General features: G+C 48.8%; 2 protein-coding genes, 1 long non-coding RNA gene and 1 pseudogene across 3 annotated transcripts; 1 reads left to right on the forward strand and 3 right to left on the reverse strand.

The window, feature by feature from the left end:
- Window positions 1–2,113: 2,113 nt before the first annotated feature.
- On the reverse strand, window positions 2,114–11,946 carry LOC119431854 (putative nuclease HARBI1; annotated as a pseudogene).
- Window positions 11,947–13,210: 1,264 nt separating this feature from the next.
- LOC125941126 (uncharacterized) lies at window positions 13,211–16,584 on the forward strand. Its single transcript, XM_049658077.1, has 3 exons — window positions 13,211–14,412; window positions 15,608–15,892; window positions 16,544–16,584. The coding sequence occupies exons 1-3, from the start codon at window positions 13,809–13,811 to the stop codon at window positions 16,582–16,584; spliced, it is 930 nt and encodes a 309-aa protein (XP_049514034.1). The 5' UTR covers window positions 13,211–13,808.
- Window positions 16,585–16,660: 76 nt separating this feature from the next.
- Window positions 16,661–21,306, reverse strand: LOC125941127 (uncharacterized). The gene is made up of 5 exons (XM_049658078.1): window positions 21,208–21,306; window positions 20,001–20,075; window positions 19,805–19,903; window positions 17,678–18,422; window positions 16,661–16,890 (listed from the first exon to the last, which is right to left on the reverse strand). The coding sequence occupies exons 1-5, from the start codon at window positions 21,304–21,306 to the stop codon at window positions 16,676–16,678; spliced, it is 1,233 nt and encodes a 410-aa protein (XP_049514035.1). The 3' UTR covers window positions 16,661–16,675.
- A 735-nt stretch (window positions 21,307–22,041) lies between these two features.
- LOC119466101 (uncharacterized) lies at window positions 22,042–22,921 on the reverse strand. The gene is made up of 3 exons (XR_005195013.2): window positions 22,524–22,921; window positions 22,398–22,454; window positions 22,042–22,342 (listed from the first exon to the last, which is right to left on the reverse strand). It is a non-coding gene; the product is annotated as an uncharacterized LOC119466101 (long non-coding RNA).
- Window positions 22,922–27,482: the final 4,561 nt, after the last annotated feature.

The raw sequence follows: 27,482 nt of genomic DNA on the forward strand, positions 1-27,482 counted from the left end.
CTGTTCTCCGACCTGGTGGAACAGGGACTCGGTGGATCACTGCTCCTGCGTTGGTCCATGACTGCTCTCTTGCTCCGTAGTTTTTTCAAAGGAAGAAGAAACTTGTTGTTGCATGTAAATAAATTATAGAATCGGGAATGTTTCTGCCATCTCAATTGAGCCAAAGTTTCATTTACGTCATCTATATTATGTCATTACTTCTATTAAACAAGTTGGTGTTATATGTTTCTTGCTATTTGTTTATTTCTTATTAATCTAAACTTTTCCTGTTACCATCCTCTTCTTTCTTTAACGCCTGAACGGTGCTGAAATTAAATAAATGAATGTTCACCTTCCGGATCCCACCTAATAGTGAACAAAGCTTATGCGATGAGTAGCACACTATGCTATAAATGTCCAATAAGAACCTGGCTAATTAATTATAATCAAATGAATATACTCAGCGCAAAACATGGCTGCGGCAACCAATTTGTATTTACGATAATTCCTGTTCACCAATTATTGTAGATCAATATCATAATTTGTTGCGCCTAGTGAGCTTAGATGAGGCAGCTGGAAGAATGCCACCTGAATTTAAAACAAGAAATTACCTTTCGCCTGGATGACTTAGTGCGTCAGCAGTGCATGTGCCACTCAAAGTGTCAGTGTCGTGTTGAAAAGCATCCTCTTCTTCACGTGGAGGGGACGCGGCGCTACGGAAATAAAAGCGTGGACTCCTGTTGATTGTTAATTGTGATTGCTGATGGCACGCCTGTTGATTTGGCATCAGCAAGTCCTAAACTCGTCTCAACTGTCGAGACGAGAGGAACGACGCGACCTTCGGTTAAGCCGGCAACAAACGAAGTGTCCAGTGCTGTTTATTGTCATGATATATATACACAAATGGAATGGAACCACTTCAGTGGCACCCTCTGTTAGAGGGGTAAGCAGCATTAGTGTTAGTGGTGTTAGTAGCGCCACCGTGGGCTAGAATTCAACACAACACTACATCACCCAGCAATAAACTTGGTGTATTTTCAACGGCCAGGTGAAGCTCTTCAGAAGCATTCGACGCTTTTGGCTGTCCTTGCTTCTGAGAAGTCGGCAGCAGAGCCTGCCGTTTCCGCAGAAGTTTTCTCGTTTTTTGCTGCACAGTCAAGTATCTTGGGCAGTTCGGGAAAATTCTAGGCACAGCGTCGGGTGAGAGCACAGGTTTCTTTTGGGCGTGTAGAAGGACGTTTCCCTTGTATTCGCCTGATATGCTGCAGAGATCACTTCATTCGGGAAATGCTTTGCGCACACGTGGTCAGTAGGCTGCAAAACTCTATCTGCTCTCTGAATCGCCCGTCGCCACTTTTCTAAACGTTCAGGTTCATGCGGAGCCTTGAAAAGTGACACACGCTCCGTACAAGTCCGATACCCCGACTTGCAATTCAGTACAAAGCACTTCTTGCCCATTTTGAAGCACAGCAAGCCTGAGTGCAGCTAACTGGCACTCGGCGTCACATGCCGCGGCGTGGTATACGTTGAGTGAATCCCAGCAGAATACGAATCAGCTGAACAATGCACTCACGGGACTCGCAGGCACAACCCAACACTTTTAAAGAACACGGACAAGCCTTCACACACACACACACACACACGAGTTTCAGCAAGTACACTTCAGCACGTATACGGCATGCATTCACCCCGCGTGCAGTGTGCAAATTCCTGAATGCACACTGGGCGGGCAGCGTGGGCCCCTGAGCTCCCATACTACAGTGCCATCTGTATGTGGCGAAAACTACCGCTGACTCAAGGTCATCTGTGAACACAATCTGTCTGCGCCCTCTCTCTACGGGGAGCGGCGAGTGTCAGCACCAAACTTATTCTTACACCGTGGTCCAGTGCGAGCTGGGACACTTGTCAGTTGCACTCGTATAGACCCAAGTTACCGCTTTCCGGGGTGGACACAGCGTAGTGCTCTTCAGTTGCAGTGGGCAGCGCAAGGTCATACAGCTGCGTCATGTGCCGGTTGAGAAGTGTCACTGACGAGCTCACCTGTTGTTTCATCTCGGAGCTCTGGTGGGGCAGGTTTCTGGTCAAGTGTCGACTTGTGCGCCCAGAACTCTCGGCCCCCTTGGCACCCAGCAGTGGTCATGGACCTCACCCAATGCAGGGTGCACTTGTAGGCCAGGTATTGGTCCCATAGATATTGGCACTCGTTGGTAGGGAGTGCTGCTGTCACTGCAGCGTGGTGCTGACGGTTGGCTGCATCCAGTGCTGCCCTCATCTTCCCATCCCACCAGCCTTCCCATCGAAGTTCCCATCGAAAGATGGATCGTCATCATCAGCTTCCTCCTTAATGCTTTCGCAATCAAAGAAATCCTTCAACATGAGAATGATGTTGTGCAGAACCATGATGCCAACATATATTTACTCGTGAGTGCAGTGGCTTTCACGTCAAGGTATTTTAACTGCCTGAATTTGCCTTTTAGCTGGGTGAATGCACGCTCAATGACTGATCTTTCTGCACCTAGTCTTTCATTGAATTTTACATGTGCACTTAGATGGCCATTATTTCTGTAAGGCCGCATCAGTCCAACAGACAGCGCATAGGCCGAGTCACCAAGAATATGCCAGTTTGCCAGTAACTTCTCTACTAGCCTGTCCAGGCCTGATGCACTGAACACCTTGGAATCGTGTATTCTTCCTGGAGCGCCTGCGTGCACATGGCCATCTTTCTATCACGGCACCCCTGCAGGATGATTGAGTGAAACTATTTCCTGTTGTAAGCATCCTGCTCATTCTCTGGGGCTTTAATAGCAATATGGCAACCGTCCACAACACCGACAACTCCAGGAAACCGCCACTTTCGATAAAATTCATGCGCTTTATTCTGCAGTGGCAAAGGCCACTGGATAAAGTCTGGTGCTGCACCCGCCCAAAGTCTAGTGATGTTAATAACGTTATGCAGCAGTTCATTGTTGACCCCAAAATGGTCGGCACCACCTCGGATGGACTCTTGGTTGCCAAGAAACCACAGAGCCCTTAACACCTTTGTTTGGTATTCTTGGTGTCCTTTCCATGGTGAGGCTCTCCTGTTGATCTGCTGCAGGACCTGGAAGCAAACAGTACAGTTTTGACTATGATTGATAGCTCATGCTGAGCGCGCTCAGCATCAGTAAGACCTGTGCAGTGAGCACTGATATCCCTAGTAAATTATTCACAACATATTAAATCTGATACATTAACTTGGTCCTTACGAAACACATGCATTATTTATTATTATTGTTGTGGTTTATTGGCGCAAGGGCCAAATGTGGCCAAAGAGCGCCAAGACGATAGTAATGACTTGTTAGTGGTACATGAATAGTGAATTACATGAACATTAAATATGGCATGGCTGTAAAGGGGCCTAAAAACAGTCGCTGTAAAGTGCGTAAAATCTATACGTAATAAGATTATGGCAATGACTAAATATGTGTACTATGGGCATGAACAATGCATTGCAAAGGAATGATACGACTTGCAAAATATTAAACATTCAAGAATTGGCCAGAAGCACAAGTGCCTAAACAGAGCCCTTGAAACACAAGGGCCTGGAGGCATGTGCTATAAAAAAACTATCACAGCAACATCCTCTGGAGAGAGGATGCGCTACGGACATATTGGGCTAATAACATGTAGCACAACATCGTTCAAGAATGCGAGGACTGCATTGGTGTTAAAAAGCGGCTCTTTACCGAGAAACATAGCGGGATGGAGAGGGACACAATAGCGATATGCTAGCGGAAAATTTTTCTTTCTCTCTCTTTCGGCTTCCCGACACTCCAAGAGGACGTGGAAGACGGTGAGCCTCTCACCACATCTACCACAGGTTGGAGGATCATTACCATTCAATAGAAAATTGTGAGTACCATATGTGTGTCCTATTCTCGGACGACAGAGTAGGACATCAGTTCGTCGTGTTTTAGTTGTACAAGGCCAGAAACCTAACTGTGGCTTAATCAAGTGAAGCTTATTATTGGTTTCGGCGTCCCACAAGCGTTGCCAGTGACCTTGCAGTTTCCTTCACAAAAAAGGCTTCAGATCTGTGGAGGGAATAGCAGCGGCAGGATTAATAGCTTGCGATGTAGTTGATGTGGCCAACTCGTTTGCTAGCACATTGCCCTCGATGCCTCTATGGCCAGGCAACCAGCATATTATTACATGTCTATGAGATTGGTAAATGGTACACAATAGTGAGTAAAGCTCAATAAAAACAGGATTCTTATGCTTTTGTAAAGATGTTAGTGCTTTTACAAGACTCAACGAGTCTGTAAATATTATTGCCTTTTGTAGTTTCAATTTCTCTATATGTTTCACCGCAGACAGTACTGTGTAGGCTTCTGCGGTGAAGATGCTTGTTAGGGGGTTCAATACGTCAGATTTAGAAAAAGAGGGGCCAACAGCGGCGTAAGATACGCCAGCATGGGACTTGGATGCGTCGGTATAGAATTCCGAGCACGAGTACTTCGATTGAAGTTCGCAGAAATGCATTGCAATTTCGAGCTCGGGAGCGTGCTTTGTGACCTCTACAAAGGATAGATCACATTCTATCAGCTGCCACTCCCAGGGCAGTGACAGCTTAGCTCGAGGCATTAGGCGATGTTCTAGAAGTGGGACATCCATCTCTTCGCCAAGTTTTCTTACACGCAGTGAGAAAGGCCACCTCATAGAGGGTCGATTATAGAAAAGCGTTGCACACTTCAAATCATTAACGGTTACAGAACAAGGCTGTTCCCGATCGGAGTGTACTTTGAGAAAATAGGTGAAGCTGATGTATGTTCTCTGGAGATGGAGTGACCACTCATTTGATTCTACGTATAAACTTTCGACGGGGCTTGTTCTGAATGCACCAGTGGCCAGGCGGATACCTAGATGGTGGACAGGATCTAGCATTTTTAGTGTGCTCGGGGCAGCAGAGTGATATTGCCACGTGTACTTCTTTATCTTTTACCGGTGACCGCTCTTCACCGGCTCACAAACGTTAAACGTGATCGCTCGGCGCAGGACGCGCCTGTATCGGAAGTTTCTAGAACGTTATCGATGCTTCTTTCCGTTGCCTGTCTTCACTGACGCTTATGTTATCTGATTGTATGACCGACGCGAATTGTCTAGAACTTTCTGGAAGACACGCGGGCATCAGGGATTATTCTGGAACCTTCGATGACTCAGGTATAAAAGCCGACGCGTTTCGCCGCTGATCAGATTTTCGACGATCGCCGACTGTGTTCGCCGCTATCGTTGTGCTTCGAGTGTAGCTTTCTTTTGTGGGCACAGGTTCGCCCAATAAAGAATCAGTTTCGTCACACACAGTTTTACGACTGTTTTCTTCACCGTCACTACTACGTGACATCTGGTGGAGGTGCTATTGCGTTCATGCAGCGAACGCCCCCACAAAGCCGCGATCCAAGCCCGAAACCGGAGGACAACACCAGCGTCGCCAAGGACCAGCGAGCTAGCCGCAGGCAGCAAGGACTTCTGCCGGAGTACGGACTTCTTCCCGAGAAGACCACAGCGATCAAGGCCAAGTCAACGACCCCAATGGCAGCCCCAGCGTCCCCCATCCTGCTGCAACAACCTCGGGAGCCACCGACCTTCCGTGGATCATCGGCTGAAGACCCGGAAACCTGGCTTGAGACATACGAGAGGACCGCGACGTTCAACAAATGGAGCGACGACGACAAGCTACGTCATGTCTATTTTTCTTTGGATGACGCTGCTCGGACCTGGTTTGAGAACAGAGAGAGCACTCTAGTGACTTGGGACCTATTTCGTGAGAACTTCGTGAGGACCTTCACGAGTGTCGTACGAAAGGAAAGGGCCGAGGTTCTCTTGCAAACCAGAGTACAATTGCCGAACGAGAACATCGCGATCTTCACGGAGGAGATGACTCGCCTCTTCCGCCACGCCGACCCCGAAATGTCTGAAGAAAAGAAGGTTCGGTTCTTGATGCGGGGCGTCAAAGAGACTCTATTCACCGGATTGATGCGCAACCCGCCCAAGAGTGTGGCAGAATTTGTTTCGGAGGCCACAACGATCGAAAAGACGCTTGAAATGCGAGCCAGGCAATACAACCGCCGTGCACTGACAAACTACGCCGAAGCTCAAGCGCTAGGCGCCGACGATCTGCGCGAGACGATCAGAGCGGTTGTACGGGAAGAGCTGCAGAAATTATTCCCAAGGTCGCAGCCTCAGGTGACTTCGATCGCTGACATAGTTAAAGAAGAGATTCAGCGGTCACTGGAAGTGCCAGAAGTTCCGGCATCGCCTCAACCGCAGCCGCAAGCGATGACCTACGCCGCCGTCGCCCGTCGTCAAGGCCCCCCTCCGCGCTCGCGCCAGGGCCCCGTAACGCCGCAGTTCCGTCGTCCACCGCCGCCGCCGCCAGCACGCCCGCCCGTCGCCCAGCGCAGCTACCAGAGGAAGACGGACATTTGGCGCGCCCCCGACCACCGCCCGCTCTGCTATCACTGCGGGGAAGCCGGCCATGTCTACCGCCGATGCCCATACCGCGAGATGGGCCTACGAGGGTTCGCCATCAACGCGCCACGTCCACAGGTTGGCGAGCGACCACGCGACATCGCTGACTACCTCGCCGGAGCCCAGTGGCAGCCACGACGACCCTCACGCTCACCGTCACCAGGGCGTTACCTGTCGCCGCAGCGCCGACCATACACTGGCCCAGCCCGGGGCCGGTCTGTGAGCCCCTATCCGGGAAACTAAAGACAGCAACCGATGGAGGTGCGGTTGCTGTACGACGCAATTCCGAAGATCCTCCGCCGCCGACGAAGAAGATTCGCGAATCATCACGACGACATATCAGTACGCCGCCCAGCAACAGCCTTGACAACACTTCGCCGCTGAAAGAAGACCTTCCGACGCGACGTAGCAGCAGCAGAGTAAGCCGACGCAGTCGTGATCCGACGCCACGACTTAACCGTAACGCCAGACGACGGTCTACCGACCTAGACATACTAATCGATGGCCATAACGTCACCGCTCTCGTCGACACTGGAGCCGACTATTCCGTCTTCAGTGGCGCGTTCGCCGCCAAGTTGAAGAAAGTGAAGACTGCCTGGCAAGGACCCGATATCCGGACAGCGGGAGGCCACGTAATAACGCCGGCTGGAATCTGCACAGCACGAGTCACGGTTAACAACCGCACTTACCCCGCGAGCTTCGTAATCCTGCAGCAATGCTCCAGGGATGTCATTCTAGGCATGGACTTTCTAAGCCAACACGGTGCAGTCATCGACTTAAGGTCCAAGTCGATAACGCTTTCAACGCACAAAGCGATACCACCGGATACAAACATCGGTTACCATGCCTTAAATGTGCTTGAAGAACAAGTCACTGTTCCGCCTCGCTCCAGCGTAATGATTTCCGTCGGTACCGAAGTGCCTGCAAACATGGAGGGCGTCGTCGAGGGCGATCATCACTTACTGCTCGACCGTGAAATTTGCGTCGCTAGAGGCATAGCTGAACTATGTGAAGGAAAAGCAAGAGTGATGCTTACGAACTTCAGCCACGAATATAAGCACATTAACAAAGGAACCACGGTCGCCCACATCGACGAAATAGTACAAGCCAGCAGTGCTTTCGCATTCACGGATTCTGGTGCGCCTTCGGCGGTGGCTGTGGTGCCTGAACCGACTTTCGACGTCAATCAGAACCTTCCCAATCATAAGAAAGAACAGCTAAAAGCTCTGCTCCTGCAGTACAAGGACTGCTTCTCGTCGTCGTCAAAAGTTCGACAAACCCCTGTCGCCAAGCACCGCATCATAACCAACGAATATGTCCGCCCACTTCGTCAGAGCCCGTACCGAGTTTCGGCGCGCGAACGCGAGGCCATAAAGCAACAAGTCGACGAAATGCTACGCGACGACATCATCCAGCCGTCAAAGAGTCCGTGGGCGTCCCCCGTGGTGTTAGTGAAGAAGAAGGATGGAACCCTACGTTTCTGCGTCGATTATCGTCGCCTCAACAAGATCACGAAGAAGGACGTATACCCCCTCCCACGGATTGACGACGCCTTGGATCGACTCTACAACGCAAAGTATTTTTCGTCGATGGACCTCAAAACCGGCTACTGGCAAATCGAAGTCGACGAGAGAGACCGGGAGAAGACTGCCTTTATAACACCAGACGGACTGTTCGAGTTCAAGGTCATGCCGTTTGGTCTTTGCTCGGCACCTGCGACTTTCCAACGCGTCATGGATACAGTACTGACAGGCTTGAAGTGGCAGACTTGCCTCGTGTATTTGGACGACGTCGTTGTGTTTTCCTCAAGCTTCGAAGAACACCTGCGGCGCCTTGAAACAGTTCTTCAAGCAATCAAAACCTCCGGACTCACGTTAAAGCCCGAAAAGTGCCGCTTCGCATATGAGGAGCTCTTGTTTTTGGGCCACGTCATCAACAAGTCTGGAGTGCGCCCCGACCCTCAGAAAACTGCGGCCATCTCCAACTTTCCTCCGCCCGCTGACAAGAAGGCAGTGCGTAGATTTCTTGGACTGTGCGCCTATTACAGGCGCTTCGTCAAGAATTTTTCACGGATCGCTGAGCCACTGACGTATCTCACGAAGGCCGACGTCGAGTTCAAGTGGGAGACGCCGCAAGTCGAAGCATTCGAAGAACTGAAGCGACGCCTGCAATCGCCGCCAATACTTGCGCATTTCGACGAAAACGCCGATACCGAAGTCCACACCGACGCAAGCAGCGTAGGACTCGGCGCCGTGCTTGTGCAGAGGACTGACGGACTAGAAAGGGTTGTAAGTTACGCTAGCCGGTCGCTATCGAAGGCGGAAGCAAATTATTCCACAACAGAAAAGGAGTGCCTCGCCATCATCTGGGCTACATCAAAGTTTCGCCCCTACCTCTATGGCAGGCCCTTCAAAGTCGTCAGCGACCACCACGCCTTGTGTTGGCTAGCTAACCTGAAGGATCCTTCAGGTCGCCTCGCACGATGGAGTCTGAGACTTCAAGCATTCGACATCACCGTCGTTTACAAGTCCGGCCGAAAGCACTCTGACGCCGACTGCTTGTCTCGCGCCCCCGTCGAACCGCCGCCACAGGACGACCAGGATGACGACACTTTCTTGGGACCCATCAGTGCCGACGATTTCGCCGAACAACAGCGAGCCGACCCGGAACTAAGGAGCCTTGTAGACTACCTGGAAGGCAAGACCATCACTGTACCGAAGGTGTTCAGGCGAGGATTGGCGTCGTTTTTCTTGCAAAACGACATTCTCCTAAAGAAGAACTTTTCGCCTCTCCGAGCCAACTACCTCCTCGTGGTACCCTCAGCATTGCGTCCAGAGGTTCTGCAAGCTCTCCATGACGACCCAACGGCTGGACACCTCGGTTTTTCCCGCACGCTCTCGAGGATACAAGAAAAATACTACTGGCCTCACCTCTCTGCCGACGTCGCCCATTACGTAAGGACATGCCGAGACTGTCAACGACGCAAAACACCGCCGACAAGGCCAGCCGGACTTCTACAGCCGATCGAACCACCTCGCCGACCGTTCCAGCAGATCGGGATGGACTTACTGGGGCCTTTTCCGACGTCGACGTCCGGGAATAAATGGATTGTCGTAGCTACTGACTACCTCACCCGCTACGCCGAAACAAAAGCCTTGCCCAAAGGCAGTGCCGCCGAGGTAGCCCGATTCTTCGTTGAGAACATTCTCCTGCGTCACGGTGCTCCAGAAGTCCTCATCACCGACAGAGGCACGGCCTTTACGGCAAAACTAACTCAAGCCATCCTGCGATACAGCCAGACAAGCCATCGCCGGACCACCGCCTACCACCCGCAGACGAATGGCCTCACCGAGCGGCTAAATAAGACCATCGCCGACATGCTGGCAATGTACGTCGACATCGAACACAAGACGTGGGATGCCATCCTTCCGTACGTGACCTTCGCATACAACACGGCCGTGCAAGAAACGACGCACATGGCGCCGTTCAACCTGGTCTACGGAAGGAGCCCAGCAACGACGCTTGACGCCATGCTACCGGACGTCACCGACGAAGAAAATCTCGACGTTGCCACCTATTTGCAGCGTGCCGAAGAAGGTCGACAGCTCGCCCGGCTGCGCATCAAGAACCAGCAGAGAACCGACAGCCGACACTACAATCTTCGACGACGCTACGTCGAGTACCAGCCCGGCGACCGTGTTTGGGTCTGGACTCCGATACGCCGGCGAGGACTTAGCGAGAAACTATTACGACGCTATTTCGGACCCTACAAGATTATCCGACGGATTGGCGCACTGGACTACGAGGTCGTGCCAGACGGCATTTCGCAATCACAGCGGCGCCGCGCACGACCCGAAGTCATCCACGTGGTGCGTCTTAAGCCTTTCTACGCCCGTTGACGAACTTGGGTACTTCGTTGCTTTATTATTTTTTATTGTCTTTATTACACGTGGTTTATGTTTATGTTATGTTAGTAGCATCGGGACGATGTTTTTTTTAAGGGGAGGGTAATGCCACGTGTACTTCTTTATCTTTTACCGGTGACCGCTCTTCACCGGCTCACAAACGTTAAACGTGATCGCTCGGCGCAGGACGCGCCTGTATCGGAAGTTTCTAGAACGTTATCGATGCTTCTTTCCGTTGCCTGTCTTCACTGACGCTTATGTTATCTGATTGTATGACCGACGCGAATTGTCTAGAACTTTCTGGAAGACACGCGGGCATCAGGGATTATTCTGGAACCTTCGATGACTCAGGTATAAAAGCCGACGCGTTTCGCCGCTGATCAGATTTTCGACGATCGCCGACTGTGTTCGCCGCTATCGTTGTGCTTCGAGTGTAGCTTTCTTTTGTGGGCACAGGTTCGCCCAATAAAGAATCAGTTTCGTCACACACAGTTTTACGACTGTTTTCTTCACCGTCACTACTACGTGACAATATACTACGGCACCATAGTCCAATCGTGACCGAATGAGGCTCTTGTGAAGATTCATTAAACACTTCCTGTCGCTGTCCCAGGATGTGTGAGATAAAAAATTCAGTAAGTTCATTGTTTTTAGGCATTTCGCCTTGAGATGTTTTATGTGGTGGATGAAAGTAAGCTTAGAGTCAAGTATGATGCCTAAAAACCTGTGTTCTTTGTTCATCGGTATTTGTTGTCCATACATTTCGATAGTGGGATCTGCAACGGGACCTCTCTTCCTGGTGAAAAGAACACAAGAACTTTTGTGGGGGTTTACTTTGAACCCGTTTTCCTCTGACCACTTAGACACTTTGTTCAATCCCTGCTGTACCTGTCTCTCACACACTACGAGGTTACAGGCCTTGAAGCCTATCTGTACATCATCCACGTAGATGGAATAAAAAATAGCTGGTGGTAATGAAGCACGAAGCGTGTTCATTTTAACGATAAAGAGTGTGCAACTGAGCACGCCTCCTTGGGGTACACCAGTTTTCTGCACAAAAGGTGGTGATAAAACATTGCCAACTCGAAGACGGAATGTGCGATTCAGCACATAACTCTCAATCACATTTAACATATTATCACGTATACCAAAGTGGCAGAGGTCTCTCAGTACAAAACACATGCAGTGTTGCGTACAGCGACTTTCTACAAAAATGTTACACTGACTGTCGATGACTGCAAGGCAGAGACATCAGTTACGGTGGGCAAGTTAAACCGCGTGCATTGTTTGAAACTGTTAGGACTACTTACCTCAAAAGTACTTCTGTCCATCGTAAAGTGTTCTTTGAATTCCGTGTCCGTGTATCAGGGCACAACGTTGATCACATAAATCCTGGATGCTTTGGATCATAAGGCTTCCTTTCCTCTTGCGATCTGCAATGAGTCATCAGTTGGCATACTGTGGAGCGAGAAATAAATCCTCTGATAGGGTACCTCTGAGAACAGCACAAACAGCTTGCATCGCATACGTAAGCCGCTGCTGCTGCCTCCGTTGCCACATGTCAAGTTCTTCTCGCTCGTCATCGTCTATCAAGACCTGCAGGAGGTTGTTTATCGGTGGCACCACCTTCGAAAAGCGCGCGAAGTGCGATACCGAATGTGGAAGCAACATTCACCAGATGGCGCGTTCGTGCACCCGAAAGCAGTCGGCGAAATTCGCCGTAAAGTTAAGCTCTGAAGGCATCGCACTCAAGCGTGTTCCTTCGGAGTTCGGAGCACGCCAACTTAATTCACCCAATAGTGGCAGTGCTGCGGTCTTCACACCTCCAAATTCTAGCTGCCCTAGCTTTAGTACGGTCCCTAGAAATATACTAGCTAGTCTGCCATCTACACTCTCTCCACCAGCCGCTCCATGATGTGTGCAGCGGTGGCGCTGTAAGCAACCGGCACGCTGTCAGCAGGCACCCCTACCGCATTCAGGTAAGCTGGCGCAGCTGTTTTCAATCCTGCTTTCCCCTTCGCTTACCTGTTCACGTTAAAGGTCGACGCTGTTCCCTTTTATGGCAAAAGTTAAGTCTCAATACACCTTTTCACTGTAGCCTTCCTGGACGCCGCCATAGCGCCAGATAGCTCACCGCTAGCGACATCTTGTGGCGGACCCATCTTGGGCTGTTTGCTCTCCGGTCTTTCCGTCGATACGCGTACATTCGTCTCATCGTACGTCCTCAAGTTCTCGTGTTCGTTTTGTGTAAGCTTTGCGGAGACGTTAGTTCGGTTTGTTTGTGAACCTCTGAGCTTACCTCACTAACAGGACGGTCGGCATCGAGTGCTTTGCAATTTGTGGTGTCTGTGCATGGGTGGTGCACGCTCCACGGCTGTGGTTACGTTCCGATGGCCGGTGTTTCGTCTAAGGAGCCCGTGGACTTGGGAGGTAAGTTCACTCAACATGTTTCTTATTTAATTCACCGCGTTAATGTTCACAACAACGCTATAGTGACAATTCTCACAGCGAGCACGATGAAGTAGCACTTTTTGCTCATCAAATGCCACTACAACGCTGCCGTGCTGCTGTCGGAAAATTGTTCACCTAGCTGCAGTAAATGTGGCACCGCACTAGCGCTGCACTTGAAAGCTATCGCTCGCAGTTTCTTCGTGCCAGCAGTTCGCTGTAGCTGTACTGCATTGACGTCGTGCTTGTCCTCCTTTTCAACGTGGTAAAAGTCGGTGGTCCATTGAAGCTAATCGAGAAACCTCGCTATTGACTCGTCGCGATATGCTGTCGCATGTGGCCGATATGCGCCTACATATTTTTTGTTGACATCAAAAATGATTAATTGCGTGGGCGCCAACAATCTGGGTCGAACTACTTAAGCTCAGTCATCACCACCTAGACTTTCCTGGGTGGTGTTGGCTCGGTGCCTAGGGAAGGCATGCGACTGCCTGCAGTGTCGATTGACGGATCGGGAATGCATAAATCCGGATGGAGCAAAATCGCTGTCGGTGTGTCCGTGCGAGAATTATGCAGTAATTGATGGCATATTGTGGACTTATCGTTGTGAGCAGCCGTAGTACCTTAGAAGGCAGAAGGTAGGCTGTCGCGCTGCTGAGATCGTACACGCGGGTTCAATTATCGGCCACGCCTACCGCATGTTGAAGCGGGCGAAATGCGAGAACACACGCGTATCCACAGTTTGGTGGTTAAAATTAATCTGGTGTTCCCCACTAGGTTGTGCCACATATCATGGTTTTCTCGAATACAATCTCATAATTACATCAGGTGTCGTTTCTCTCCTTGACTTAATTATTTTCCACTTTTGGTAAAAAATAATTTATTCACGCTAATTGTTACCCATCCGAGGAAACCAATAACCCTTTTGCTAACTTTTTTTTAGGCGGCCACAGTTATGACCATCCTGACATGGTGAAGAGATGGCTGGACGACATGCGAGAGTGGCCTGCTGTGAGAGCCCCCGACATAATTTTTTACTTGTTGAATTCCAAGGCATGCGACCTGCAGGCTGTGAAGAATTACAGGTCGCTGGAATCCTACAACTATCTCCAGAGCGGTTGGGTCGGCAAGTTGTTGGTCCACCGCATTGACCAGGAGCTTAGCTACGTAAGAGGAGAAGTGTCTCCATCACAAGCTGTCAGTGGCACCCCCCGTACTGCTTGGATTTGTGCAAAAATGTGTGGGGAGGTCATGACGGCTGGCTGCACATGTATGGCTGGAAAAGGTAAAGTGTGTAGCCATGTCGGAGCCATATTGTGGAAAATTGACATGGCAGTGTGTCAAGGGTTGATGACCAAGACATGCACCGATCAAACAGCAGCCTGGAACGCAGGCACGAAGCGGAATGTTCATCCCGCTGCTCTTGAAAACATAGACTTTCACATGCAGCAAGGTGTTGTGGACACTCAACCTGCAAGGCACTCAAGGCCAATGTTTATTGTGCCACAAACCAAGCTGGAAATACAGAAGCAGCATGAGGAATCACAATTTCCTGACCTTTTCACCATTCCTGGTATGTATTTCAGATAGTACACCACTGTCATATACCCAATACTGGGAACCTAGTGCTGCTCTATTACAAAACTCACCCACTCACTTTATGTCCAGCTATATGCAAAGGTGTGTTACAGGCTGCTTTGTATGTGCTGATGAACAAAAAAAAAAAACTGCCTGAATCAGATTGGAAAGTGCATCATTGATTGTCTTTTAAGAAGTTGCTGCATGTCCCATCAACATCTTGTGTGTTTATTTCTAGTTTCATGTTACATTATTTTGTAAAATTGTTCCAAACACGTTAAGGCTTGCATGATTCAAACATTCTGCTTAATGGCTGTTGAGATGACATTCATGGATGGTATCCTTTTTCTAAAACGTTTTCGCATCGATTGAGCACAAGAAAATAAGTTCCGCCAGATTAGTCTGATAAACAGTAATTTGAAAGTGTTAATCTGCTTATAAATTACATTGAGCTTGCCATGCACCTTCCTGCTATAAGATAGTAGAATTTGTAATTGAATGTGGGTTTAAAGATAAATTTTTTTGTACCACAAGCAGCAATGAAAAGCAGTGTTTAGATGAAGGGCTCCAAAGCACTCGTGCTTTACCACTTTTATATAACAGCTTCTGCTAGGTGGGGATTATGTGTTTGGAGCGGGAAGGAAATTTGCAAGCTCAATGCTCTAAAAGTCTATTGAATATGTGTCGTCTGCTGACTGACCCAAAATATCTGTTGTGCACCAGTACTATTTTTGATACACGTGTTAGTGACACTTGTGAGGCTGCAATTTCAGTCCTTCAAGAGGAGTAGTACTTTCAAAATGAGTGACAAAGCCTTTCAAAGGTTTTCTGAAACTCTCAGTGAATGTTGGGAAATCTGTGGCTCTGCAAGAGTGCTTTCAACGTTAGTGTGCAACATTTGTGATAAAATTTGCTGCCTTGGAGACAAGTTATCTTGTTGGAACATTGTCATTCCCTGTTCAGTTGTTTCCCATTATTTCAAACTTCAACCTTCCCCAACACTGCTACTCGTTTGCTTGAAATTCGTGATAAAAGGAAATTACCTTAAATTTTGTCATGCCTCTATATTGTTGCTTGTAAGTCTGCATAATATGCCACATGAGCAAAGCTCTCTGGCTTTGATGGTAATATATTTTTCAGTTAGGCAACACCATTGTTTTTCACGATTCCATCACAATGTTTTCATGCAGGTACACTCCTATATGAGACCCTAAATGCCCCTCCACGGTCACACCGCCACACAGCAGATGACGTGGTAAAAATAGTGCATGGTGACCACTCCGTGGACAATGCTCCCAATGGTTGTGCACTGTGCAGCGCGTTTTACTGCAAATATGTTGCATTGTCTACTGGAGCTGCTGCTGCCCTCAGCTCAGAAACTGCTAACCAGTCTTCGCAGCTGTGGCTGTTTGCTCGCAGAGTGCGACTAAGTGCATCCAATGTGGCTAAAGTGCCGAAAAAAGAAACCACTTCAGGTGAAAGAGCTGGAACAAGAATGTTGTCGCCAGTGTTCTTTGGAAATGCAGCCACTAAACATGGAAAACGTATGGAGGCAGTGGCTCGCGTACAGTTCTCAAAGAAAACGGGTTTATCGGTCACAAAAGTGGGCAGTGTTGTGAGTGAAGAGATGCCGTGGCTTTCGGCAAGTCCAGACGGCATGATCGATGGCGAGAATGCCATTCTAGAAATTAAATGCCCCTTTATGAATGACATCTCACAGCTAATTGAGCATGGCAAGTATGATGTCAAGAAGAGGCAGGATGGGGCGTTGATCCTTCTAGAAAACGGGCCGAATGGCTATTACAGCCAGGTGCAAATTCAGCTATTTTGCACCAAAAAGTCACTTTGCTTTTTTTATGTGTGGAGTGCTCAGAAAGATGTCGTGATTGAGGTTCCTTTTAATCCTAGCTATGTTTCCAAAAATATGGCACGACTAAAAAAATTCTACTTTTCTGAGTTGCTTCCCCGCATGACTGACATGCTGAATGATGGAAAGTTAGACGTACCTGATGAGTATGTCGCAATTTGTGAAATGTGATTTATGCAAATAAATGAGTCTGTGCATAGCTTTTCAATTCTGCACTGGTGTGCTTGAAAAATGGTGTGGAACACTGAAAATTTTGCAGATGATGCAGCCTGGGAGGTTTCCCCCAATGCATTTCCTTAGAGCTCACTTATATCATTCACCATTTTTACCACACCAAAGTTTAGATAATTAAAACATTGAGGCGAAAAATAGTGGAAGTCTATTTATTTTCTTAGACACCTGGCTTCTTGATCAGGTCTGACTTGAAGTTGCAGAGTCCTGCGCATACAAATACCATCTTACTGATGGTTTTCTTGGATCGTATGGGCAGGGCTTGCTTGAATATTCTATAAGTTTTTAAGCGGTTAATGGCACGCTCAACATGTATGCGTATTGATGCTATTCTTCTTGTACTTGTCACTTCCTTGTTGGTCAGCTGAGGTTTTCCTGAAATAATACACCAGCCAGTTGGCACTCATGTTATGCAGCACATTCAAGAAAAAGGAAGCTGACATGAATGTGCTGAAAGTCACAGTTGTGCGATTAAAGCATACATTCTAGCCACTTTTGTAATCATTTCTGGCATCATGTCAAAGTTCAAGCATGAAATTCAAGCAGGAGTTGGAAACAAGCCTTTCGGCCATGTTTTTTCACCGCATACTGGAATGCCAGCAGCTGGCATGTTACCACATTTTGATAATTTGACTCAAATCGAGGGAACGAGAAAGTAGCCTAAACATTTTTCTTGCACCACTATAGCCTAAAAATATTGTCAAACCTGGCAACCCAGATTAGAACTATAAACAAAAAACGCAGCACGCTATAGTTATATACCTGGCCAAACTCAACGTATTCTGCCAACCACTATGAGAGTTTAAACCATAATTGGAAGTGATAAGCCTTGTTTTCTTCGGCATTAGCTTCATGTGACTTGGCAAACACACATATGAGTCCATTATTTAAAGCTTCAGCCATTCACATCAAACTTACAATTATGAAAAATTCGAAGGCCAGCTTTCCATTTTCTGGTACAATGCTCGTGGTCTGAAAAGGTGAACATGCTGAGGCAAAGAAAACGTTACACTAGCTTGCTGTGCTATCTTTACTAGGCTGCACCGGTAACAGAAGTCTAATGAATTAAGGCGTTATATTTTAAGTCAACCCTTTGATTCAGCAGGGCACATTAGCTTTAATCAACAGCATAGAACAAGAATGATAAATAATGGCCAGATACCTTTAGTGAATGCTGGTGTGTTCAGTCGTACACCTTGAATTTGCATCTCATCTGTGAGCGCGAAGCCTCGGTCCGCCATCACAACATCACCATGTCCAAGGTAGTGACTGATGCCACTGTCATTTGTTATGAATTTGTCCGAGGCACGCCCTCCGTAAGCTTTGGACACGAACATAATGAACCCGTTTGGGGCAATTGCTACAAGGAATTTTACAGTATTGTGAGCTTTGTAACTGCTGTATGTTTGTGCCCTTGCCATCAGCTTTTTTGGACGCTGCAGAAACACTTCAGTACAATCCAGGATGCATGTTGTGTCATCATGCTTGTTTTCCACAAAGGACTGCGGCATGCTGTTCTGTATGCACGATTTCGGCAGCCATATAACAACGTTCATGATTTTGCTGAGCAAATCCAGCATGTATAAAACGTTGTTGCTGACAGTCGACACAGACACCTTGAAAATTCGTGCAAGGTGTCCATGCAGCAGCCCAAGGCGAAGCCTCATTAGACACATTATTAATTGGTCAGCACGTGTTAGGGCACTTGGCTTCTTTGCCAAAGCAGACACCGCTTTCACAAGCTTTTGAAACACTATCTGGGATACGCCAGTATAAAATATGATATCATCTCCAGTTAAAGACTCAGCAAATGATTTTCCCCTGAATTCAATGGGCAGATACTGGACATATGTGTGGTCGTCATACGGGTTGGCTTCCCACTCTGTCCACTGGTCACGTGTTTGCACCTGCAGGCAAAGAAACATAAGCTTCAGAACCCTGCAGGTTCTTTGTATTGAGTATATGGTGAGGCTGAACAAAATGATAAACACACACATATTTGTAATAGTATACATAAGTGTGTCTACCATGCAGGAGTTTCTGTCAGTGGATAATACACTATCAAGTATGTACAGGTTATACACAGGACAACTGTACACTCTTTCTTTGCCAGCACTCGAACAACACACCCAGATTTGCATGCACATAAATACCCGATAAACTTTACGAGAGGATGACCACCGCTGTAGCTCAATTAGTCGAGAATCAGGCACGATATCCAAAGGTTGCAGGTTTGGTCCCTGCCAGTGGGAAGTTGTCTTTTCATCCACTTCACTTGCTTCACATCTGTGTCACAATTACTACAATACATTTAAAAAGTACAATTAACGTGCCCCTTCACATTTTTTGGCTTCATTATCTCCTGGTTTTCATTAAACACATGTGTTTTATGTTGAATTCCAATGGCAGATCGCGAGCGCTCGGCCAAATCACGAACAGAGCGCGTCGCTCCAACTCGGATCGCTCCCACCAGCTCGCACCAAATCTGCGAATGGAATGCATGCGCTCCCGCGGGGGCACTTAGTACACGGAAATGAATTGAGAGGGCGCTGAACTAGAGGTAATATAGAGAGGAGAACAACTTGGTGGCGCAGCCCACCACACCGCTTCAAAGGAGATGCTTATAGCATCCATCCATTCATGTGCATCGTCCCAGCATTCGCTGGGTTTGTTTTCCTTCTGATATTTCGCGCGAGCATCGCAAGTGTTAGCGCGCTTGTACCACCTTGGGCTGTACGGTACCTCGTCGTCCGAGTATCGCCGAACGACATCCTCGACGAACCCAATCACTTTAGGCCTCTTTGCAGGCAGGCGAAACATCACATCAAACGCCCGTTGACACACAGCAGCGTCACATTCACTGTCGGTGTCGGTAGAGCCATCACTGGACTTGGAACTTGTGTCCGAGTCGGAGCTGTCACTATCTAGTAGCATGAACAAAAGCGCACGGCGCGTCGCCGCATCCATGCGGTCCATGTTTTCCATGTCTACTGACCGCGACCGGAAACAAGGCGACCATGACAGGAAGCAGAGGCGGGTGAAGGAAATACGTCACGCGGACTTCCGGTGAAATCTGCCGATTTCGGCGGAGCAGATATTTTTGCTCCACAGAGCGATCCGGAATCAGCGGCTGGTCCCAATCTGCCATTGGAACACACAACTCACGCTCCCATTCTGCCATTGGAATAGACTTGCTCCACACAGAGCAAAAATACTTGATCTGGATCTACCATTGGAATTCAACATTAGGTATACATACACATATACACTCCACAGCATTTAGACTTACATGATGCTTCTGGCGTTCACCACTTGTGTCATTGAAGTCTTGCATGTCAGTGCCTGTGTCCTGCTCCTCAGCAGAGGCAGCGCGAGCTTCTGCAGGAATCTGCAGTAATATGAAAACAATGCTTTGAATGCATTACTCTCACCATAGATGTGGTACCACAGTTGCCAGTCTACCATGTTGAGTGTAAGATACGTACAGGTGGGGCCAGTGTAACGTGGCAAAGATGCAAGATGGCATCCGCAGCAGCCAGAGTTGCATTTTCCTCTTGCTCCTGAAACAATTATTTTTGGATGTGACACACATGCACTACCGGTATAATACAAATATACATGCCACAGCATTTACAACAGTACTGAAAATTGGGTGAGTTGGTACTGATTCATGACTGGCTGCACAATACACACATGGACAAGAAATAAATAGACACCACGGGTGCAAACTCGCAACTGTTTTATTGGACACGACGAAATGTACTTTCATTATCTTCATGAAACACAGACACCCCCGGCGGTGGACACGAATAACTCTGAGAAAAAACTAGATAAACATATTCAACAGTCCTATGTCATTTAAGCAATACAAACAAAACCCAAAGGAAACTCTTAACAAACTTGTGGCTGACGTCACACATCTGTCGCAGGATTTCTACACGTGCTCCGCAAGTAATCAAATTCCTTATCGCACAACGTGATGGACGCCGGACTCGGACACTTCTCTCCCATATTTCTAATATGGAAGGCTTCAATTAATTCCCCGTTTATTTTTTGCCGGTCTGTTGACAGAATCTTTGCGACTGGAAACAATGGTGAGCAGCCGCATGAACTACAATGAGCGACCAGATGTGTGCGTGCTGAACTACGTAATGCAGTGTTGCAACAACCCAGGCTCAGGAGCATGACTCCGCAACACCAGGCTAAGGGACACAATTCCCGTGTTATTGTAGTTCATACGGCTACACATCAATGTTCACAGACACAAAGATTCTTTCGACAGACCAACAAAAAATAAATGGGGAATTCATTGAAGCCTTCCATATAAGAAATATGGGAGATAAGTGTGTGTCACTTCTGTGACTCGCAATGTCCGATAAGGAATTCGTTTTCTTGCGGAGCACGTGTAGAAATCCTGCTACAGATGTGTGACGTCAGCGTCAAGTTTGTTTCGAGTTTCCTCTAGGTTTTGTTTGTGTGGTTTAGATGACATAGGACTGTTGAATATGTTTATCTAGTTTTTTTTTCATACTTATTCGTGTCTGCTGCCGGAGGTGTGTGTGTTTCATGAAGACAATAAAAGTGCATTTCGTCATGTCCAATAAAACAGTTGTGACTTTGCGCCCATTGTGTCTATATCCTTCTTGTCCGTGTGTGTATTACCACAGCCAGTCATGAAGCATTTACACTTACATGCTGCTTCTGGCATTCACCACTTCTGTCGTGAAAACCTTGCTGCTCACTGCCCAAGTCCTGCTCCTCAGAAGGAGCAGCGTGAGCTTGCGCAGGCATCTGCAGCAATATGAAAACAGTGCTTTGAATGCATTGCCCTCGACAGAAATGTCGTACCACAGTTAGGAGCATACCACGTCTAATGTCAAATACGTGCGAGTGTGTGTGTGTGTCTTTTCTTGCCACAAGAATATTAGCATCATAGGTAGCATTTCAAGAACACCCCATTTTATTTCATCAGCGTTTCGGTCAGAGCCCGACGTTTTTTTATGAAAATGGTCTGGTTCCAACAGAAATGTCGACAAAATAAATGAAGTCTTCTTGAAGTGCTACCTCTGGTAATTTGTATTTATACACAAATACTCGCGTATATTTATTCGCCAGTATCATTGCACATTTTCTATAGCATTTCTGCCTATGCAATGAAAATGCAACATACAAACAACTAAACGTCAGGCCCCACTAACAATGATGCTGAATAATAGATCGAAACGCTGCGCAGCAGAGGTGAGGGCAGTGATTTGCAAAACATGACTGTTGCAAGCGCTTGCAGCGTCGTGCTCGCACAAGTGCGGGGACTGATCCACTGTGCGTGCGAGATGACTAGTAAATGCAGTAGTTATTCGTCATAAGCACGGTTGGATGAGCGGCAGTTTTTCCATCACCGCCTCCTCCTCGTCTCTTGGGACGTCGGTAGTACAAATGAAAAGTGAACAAGCGAGCGCGGTGCGATGTTGTGGAGAAATGCTGCATTTACTCGCTAGCCCATATGTTGGTTCATTGGCGGCAGCTGCCCGCTCGCAACTGGCACGAAAGTAGCCTTCCGAGACAACTTTCCGTGTACATACCTTCATAGAAGCGGCAGCACAGAGCAAACGCAGCCCTTCGCTGGAGGTGTCATCCTGTAAGCGTACGATAGAAAACGTCGTCTCGCAATCATGGCGTTAACAAGAAATTACACAGTTCTCGTAGAAAAAAAAAAAAAAAGAAAGAGTTCAACCTTTTCCTGGCAAGCGTCCTTGGGAAAGTCGGCTTTTCCTGTGTCGAGATTGTGAATGCCTAATGGTGAGGCTGGTGCTACGTTCTCAGCTGTCCTCTGAAAAAGCACCACCAATTACTAACGGTTCGGTCGCTAAGAAGCCTCGTAATACCTTTTTCTTTAACTGTGGACCGTCGTGCTTTACTACACGTCTTCGTCCTTTGAGTACCTATAATGAGTAATTTTGCATCATCCAGTAAGAGACGCTTCGACTGCCATGTGCTTTACCAAGTCTTACCTTTCTTTCGTATCCGAGGCGAAGCATCGGCACGGGGTTTAGATCGGTGCGCTTGCCGTCAACAAAATGCGCAGAACATAAACGTGATGAAGGCGACGGCACAAAATCTTTTCTGTTGACTGCGGCGACCCACTGTCTTTTCAAATCGGTGTCAGCGGGAAACCGATGCAGCAAATACACGTTGCATCCGCACACCTCTTGCAATACGTTGTGCGTGCCGCAGAGCTCTTTTCTTGCAGCGTTCCTCTTCTTCTGGTTATAACTGCAGCCGTAAACAACGCAGTGATGCCCTGTTGATAGACTGTTCTTGAACGACATTTCAATGTTTCACAAAAACAGCAAAACAGCGCACGCATTGAAGAGCCACCACATAACGTCAATGGGGAACACGCTCCAGCAACAGCCCAGAGGAAGGAGGCGTTGCTCACAAGCCTGCTACTCTCGTCACCAGGCAGCAAAAATCGGTTTGCGGCTCGCTGGTTCGAGAGTGCTGCTGGAAAAGTGTATACATGAGTAAGAAGTACTTTAGTGCAATCTAACCCCACACCATGGAGGTTTTTTTCCTTCCTCCATGCCCCGCACGGGCGTCTGCGCAAGCAGGCGTTTGGTGAGTAGCGCCACCACGTACCCGAGCACACGAGGGTTGGACCCTGCCGCGTCTAACCGTGCGTGGCTTAGCCGTGTCCGGGGAAAAGGGGATCCTGGGGGTTGAGCCGATGCCGGGTGTTTGGACCTTGATGGCCCCTCGGCGGAGGCAACACACCTCTTTGGCCTCTGCTTCATGTAGACGGCAACGCCGGACTGACCCGCCCGGGGGAAATCGGTAGTTGCCTCTTCCTGTCTCTCTCTCCCTCCAGCCTTCGTCTTTCTCTGTCAGTTTCCATCTGTCCTGTCTTCTCTTTACTTCGTTTTACTTCCAACCTTCCAGGCAGCAAGGGTTAACCTGGTGTAGTACATCCAACCTTGGGTCTATTATATTAGGTTATAGCAGTGATGCATAGCTGGCGTCTGCGAGTGTGACTAAAACCTTGTAGCGTCCCCTCGTTGGGCTCGGTGGTGGGTGGCTACCATCGCTGCTGAATAACAAGAAATTAAGTAATGGGTACTCCCTTTCCTCCCCTACCTGATCGCTCTCTCAAGAGAGGGCGCACCAATGTCACGTTTCAGTTCCTGAGCCAAACCAAAGAAAACTTTCCTCGCTTCCATGTACTGCACAGTCAACAACAAGAAAAATCAGCTCGAGTAATTTCCCCGTTCCTTATGTCCAAATGCATTGCAGAAAAGCTTGGCCCAGGCTATAAAGCAACAAAAATGGCAAGTGGAGATCTGCTTCTCGAAATCTGCAGCAAAAGCCAACACGATAAATTGACGACTCTTGAGAAAATCGGGGACATTCCGATAACAGTCACACAGCATAAGTTCATGAACACTGTTCTTGTGGTAGTCTCAGATAACAACTTGATCGACCTTAGTGAAGTGGAATTGCTAGAAGGATAGAAAGAGCACAATGTGATCGATGTGCAAAGAATCAAAATACGCCGTGATGACAAAGAAATACCTACCAAGCACTTAATTCTGACATTTGGCTCGAGCAGACTTCCTGAATACATTGAAACAGGATATATCAAAATACGCGTCAGGCCATATATACCAAACCCACGGAGATGTTTCAAGTGCCAAAGGTACGGCCACGGATCTCTGAGCTGCCGAGGGCGGCTCACCTGTGCTAAGTGCCGTGACCATGACCATCCCGCTGACGACTGTAACAACGAACTCCACTGCACAAACTGCGACGGTGGGCACCCCTCATACTCTCGTTCTTGCCCTGCTTGGAAAAAGGAAAAAGAAATAATAACACTGAAAATTTAAAAAACATCTCGTTCAAGGAAGCACGAAAGCGTTTCTTAATAGTGCAGTGCACTACGTACGCCAATGTGGCACTCAAGGGGGCAGTGTCACAACGGTCGAAGGCGACCGCTCGGACCTCACATGTAGGGCCGGCGGATCCGCCTCCCGCCCCCAAGGCGGACGCGGCAGATGCCGCTCTGCCATCTTCGAAGACGGGCCAGCAGCCTAGTGGCTCGGTGGTCCTAAGCGCCTCTCCTCGTGAGGGGAGGCCTAAAGTACATGTCACTTCGTGCGCAGCGCGCTCATCCAGTGCCTCCCAGGAGGCAATGGACACAAACCCAAGCTTCTCGGCACCATCGGTGTCGAATGAGCGGCGCAGCTCTCTTGAGCGTGCCGCAAAAGAAAAGCCGCGAATAACAGGTCCCGGAAAGAAAAGCATGACATAAATGTTGAAATCTTGGCATACAGAGTACACCTCACCTCTATTTTTTTTGTTATTATGGCGACGCAGATCCTTCAGTGGAATGCTAGAGGTCTACTGCGTAACCTTGATGACATTAAGGAACTGCTAGAAAAATATAACCCCAAAGTACTCTGTATCCAAGAGACACACCTAAAATCAATGAACACAAACTTCCTAAATTCGTATGTCACATTTCGTAAAGATCGCGATAATGCCCTTGCCTCGGCAGGTGGTGTCGCAATCATCACTGTAAACTCTATTGCTAGCCAGCAGCTGATGCTTCAAACCACTCTCGAAGCTGTTGCCATTCGTGCGATTGTACTTAATAAGCTTGTGTAGTGACAAATACCGGCGCCAGCAGAGGACGAAGAAGACATTGCTTGTTGTTGGTGCTCGCACTCGCTCCGCTTGGCCGTTGCCTGTTTCTGGCATTCATAAAAACGCCAAGCGCATCTAACCTTGAACGCGTCCTATCAATTGGTGGAGCATGCTGGTTTCCTCTTCATCCTGGAACTCCGTATCCGGACTCTACCCCCCGCCTCGGCAATGCCTGACGACGCGCCACAGCAGGGTGCTCCCGCACCACCGGTGGTCGCCTGCTCCGGCGTACCACGACAGCGGGACCCTGTCATTTTCAACGGCACCGGCGAGCACGACGTCGAGGACTGGCTCACTTCATATGAGCGGGTAAGCGCCCACAATAAATGGAATGACGGCGACAAGCTCAGCTACGTCAACTTCTACCTGGCGGGCGTAGCACACGGCTGTGGTTCCACAACCACGAAGCTGATATTGCCAACTGGTCCGCCTTTAAAGCGAGCTTCGCGGAAGTCTTCGGCCGACCCGCTGTTCGCAAGCTCCGCGCAGAACAGCGCTTACGCGGTCGCGCCCAACAATCCGGGGAGAACTTCACGTCCTACATCGAGGATATTGTGGACCTCTGCCGTCGCATCAACCCTGTGATGTCCGAAGCCGATAAAATCAGACACATCATGAAGGGGATCGAAGACGACGCCTTCCACATGCTCATTGCCAAAAATCCCCAAACTGTCACGGACGTGGTCCAGTACTGTCAGAGCTACGACGAGTTGCGGAAACAGCGCATTGCTACACGCCTCCCGAGCTCTGACACAGCCAACATGTCAGCATTAACTGTAGGCTCCGTTTCTGCTGACACCACAATGCTCATGCGGCAGATACAGCAGTTTGTCCGAGAAGAAGTGGCGCGACAATTGTCGCTTGTTTCCTGCGTCCCGGACTCTGCGCAGGCGCTTGCTCCGACGCTACGACAGGCCATAGAGGAGCAAATTTCTGAGGCTCTCCCACCCACCTACCAGCATCCGCCTGTTTCCGCTCCACTCACCTATGCTGAGGTCGCGCGCCGCCAGTCACCAGCAATGCCACTCAGCACGGATCCTGTTCGACCAGCAAATACCTTCTACGCTACGCGTGCGCCTGTCCACCCGAACCCGCCTCCTTTTCGCCGTCCCGCACCGCCGTCCCCTAATCCTTGGCGCACCCAGGACAACAGGCCTATTTGCTACTTCTGTTGTCTACCTGGCCATGTCGCACGTTTCTGTCGTCGTCGTGACATCCGTACTAGTGCGGGCGAAGTAAATCAAGGCTACTTTCCTTCTGAGTCACCACACCCGATCTCCTCCCACTCAACGATGAACAGCTGCTCACCGAATCGACGTGACTACGGCCCACGTCGGTCGCCCTCACCACATCGCCGTTCACTTTCCCCAATGGTTCGTCGCCCCCCACCAGTCCAAGCGGACAACTAGCCCTCGCAGTTCCGGAGGCAAGAACTGCGCTCGTGTCGACAACTTCAAGGCCTCGATTTCTACCTGCGAACGAAATCACCGTGAATATCGAAGGTGTTTCTGTGCAAGCACTTGTCGATACTGGAGCCGCTGTGTCTATTCTTAGTGGAGAACTGTGCCGCAAGCTCAAAATAATTACGATTCCGCTTTCCGACGTCTCCCTGCGTACCGCAACCGCGCACCACATTCACCCTTCAGTGGCATGCACAGCTCGCCTTGTCATTCAGGACGTTTTGTATGTAGTCGAATTCGTCGTTTTTTCACCGTGTTCACACATTATTTTGGGTTGGGACTTTCTTGCTACTAACCATGCCGTTGTTGACTGTGCGCGTGCCGAACTTGAGTTGTCGCTGACGTGTGACGCCGCATCTGACAAGCCGCCTTCTCGAGTGGTCGTCGCCGCAGACACTGATATACCTCCTTTGTCTTGTGTTCTTGTGCCACTTTCTTGCGACTATGCTCCCTCTTCCACCGCCCTGTTTGCGCCCTCCGAAGCCTTCACCTCTCGCAAAGACTTCCTCCTTCCTTTTGCAGTTCTCACAGTCGAAAACTCTTGCAGCGCCATTTATGTCGCGAATCGGTCCTCTTCCCCAGCCACCTTATTCCATGGTGAATGTATAGGTTGGCTTGACGATGTTGATTCCGCCTACTCCACTCAACTGCCTGACGACACGATGAGTCTTCACGTCGACAGCATTACTCCTGTTACCACCGCCGATTCGTCCTCCTTAGAAGCCTTCCTCCCGTCAATTGATTCCGAACTTCCACCTGCCCAGCGTACCCAACTCTTGGAACTGCTCGATCGCTTTCGGCTGTCGTTCG

The sequence above is a fragment of the Dermacentor silvarum genome, chromosome 10 (genome assembly GCF_013339745.2).
Source record: "Dermacentor silvarum isolate Dsil-2018 chromosome 10, BIME_Dsil_1.4, whole genome shotgun sequence".
NCBI classification, from domain to species: Eukaryota; Metazoa; Arthropoda; class Arachnida; order Ixodida; family Ixodidae; genus Dermacentor; species Dermacentor silvarum.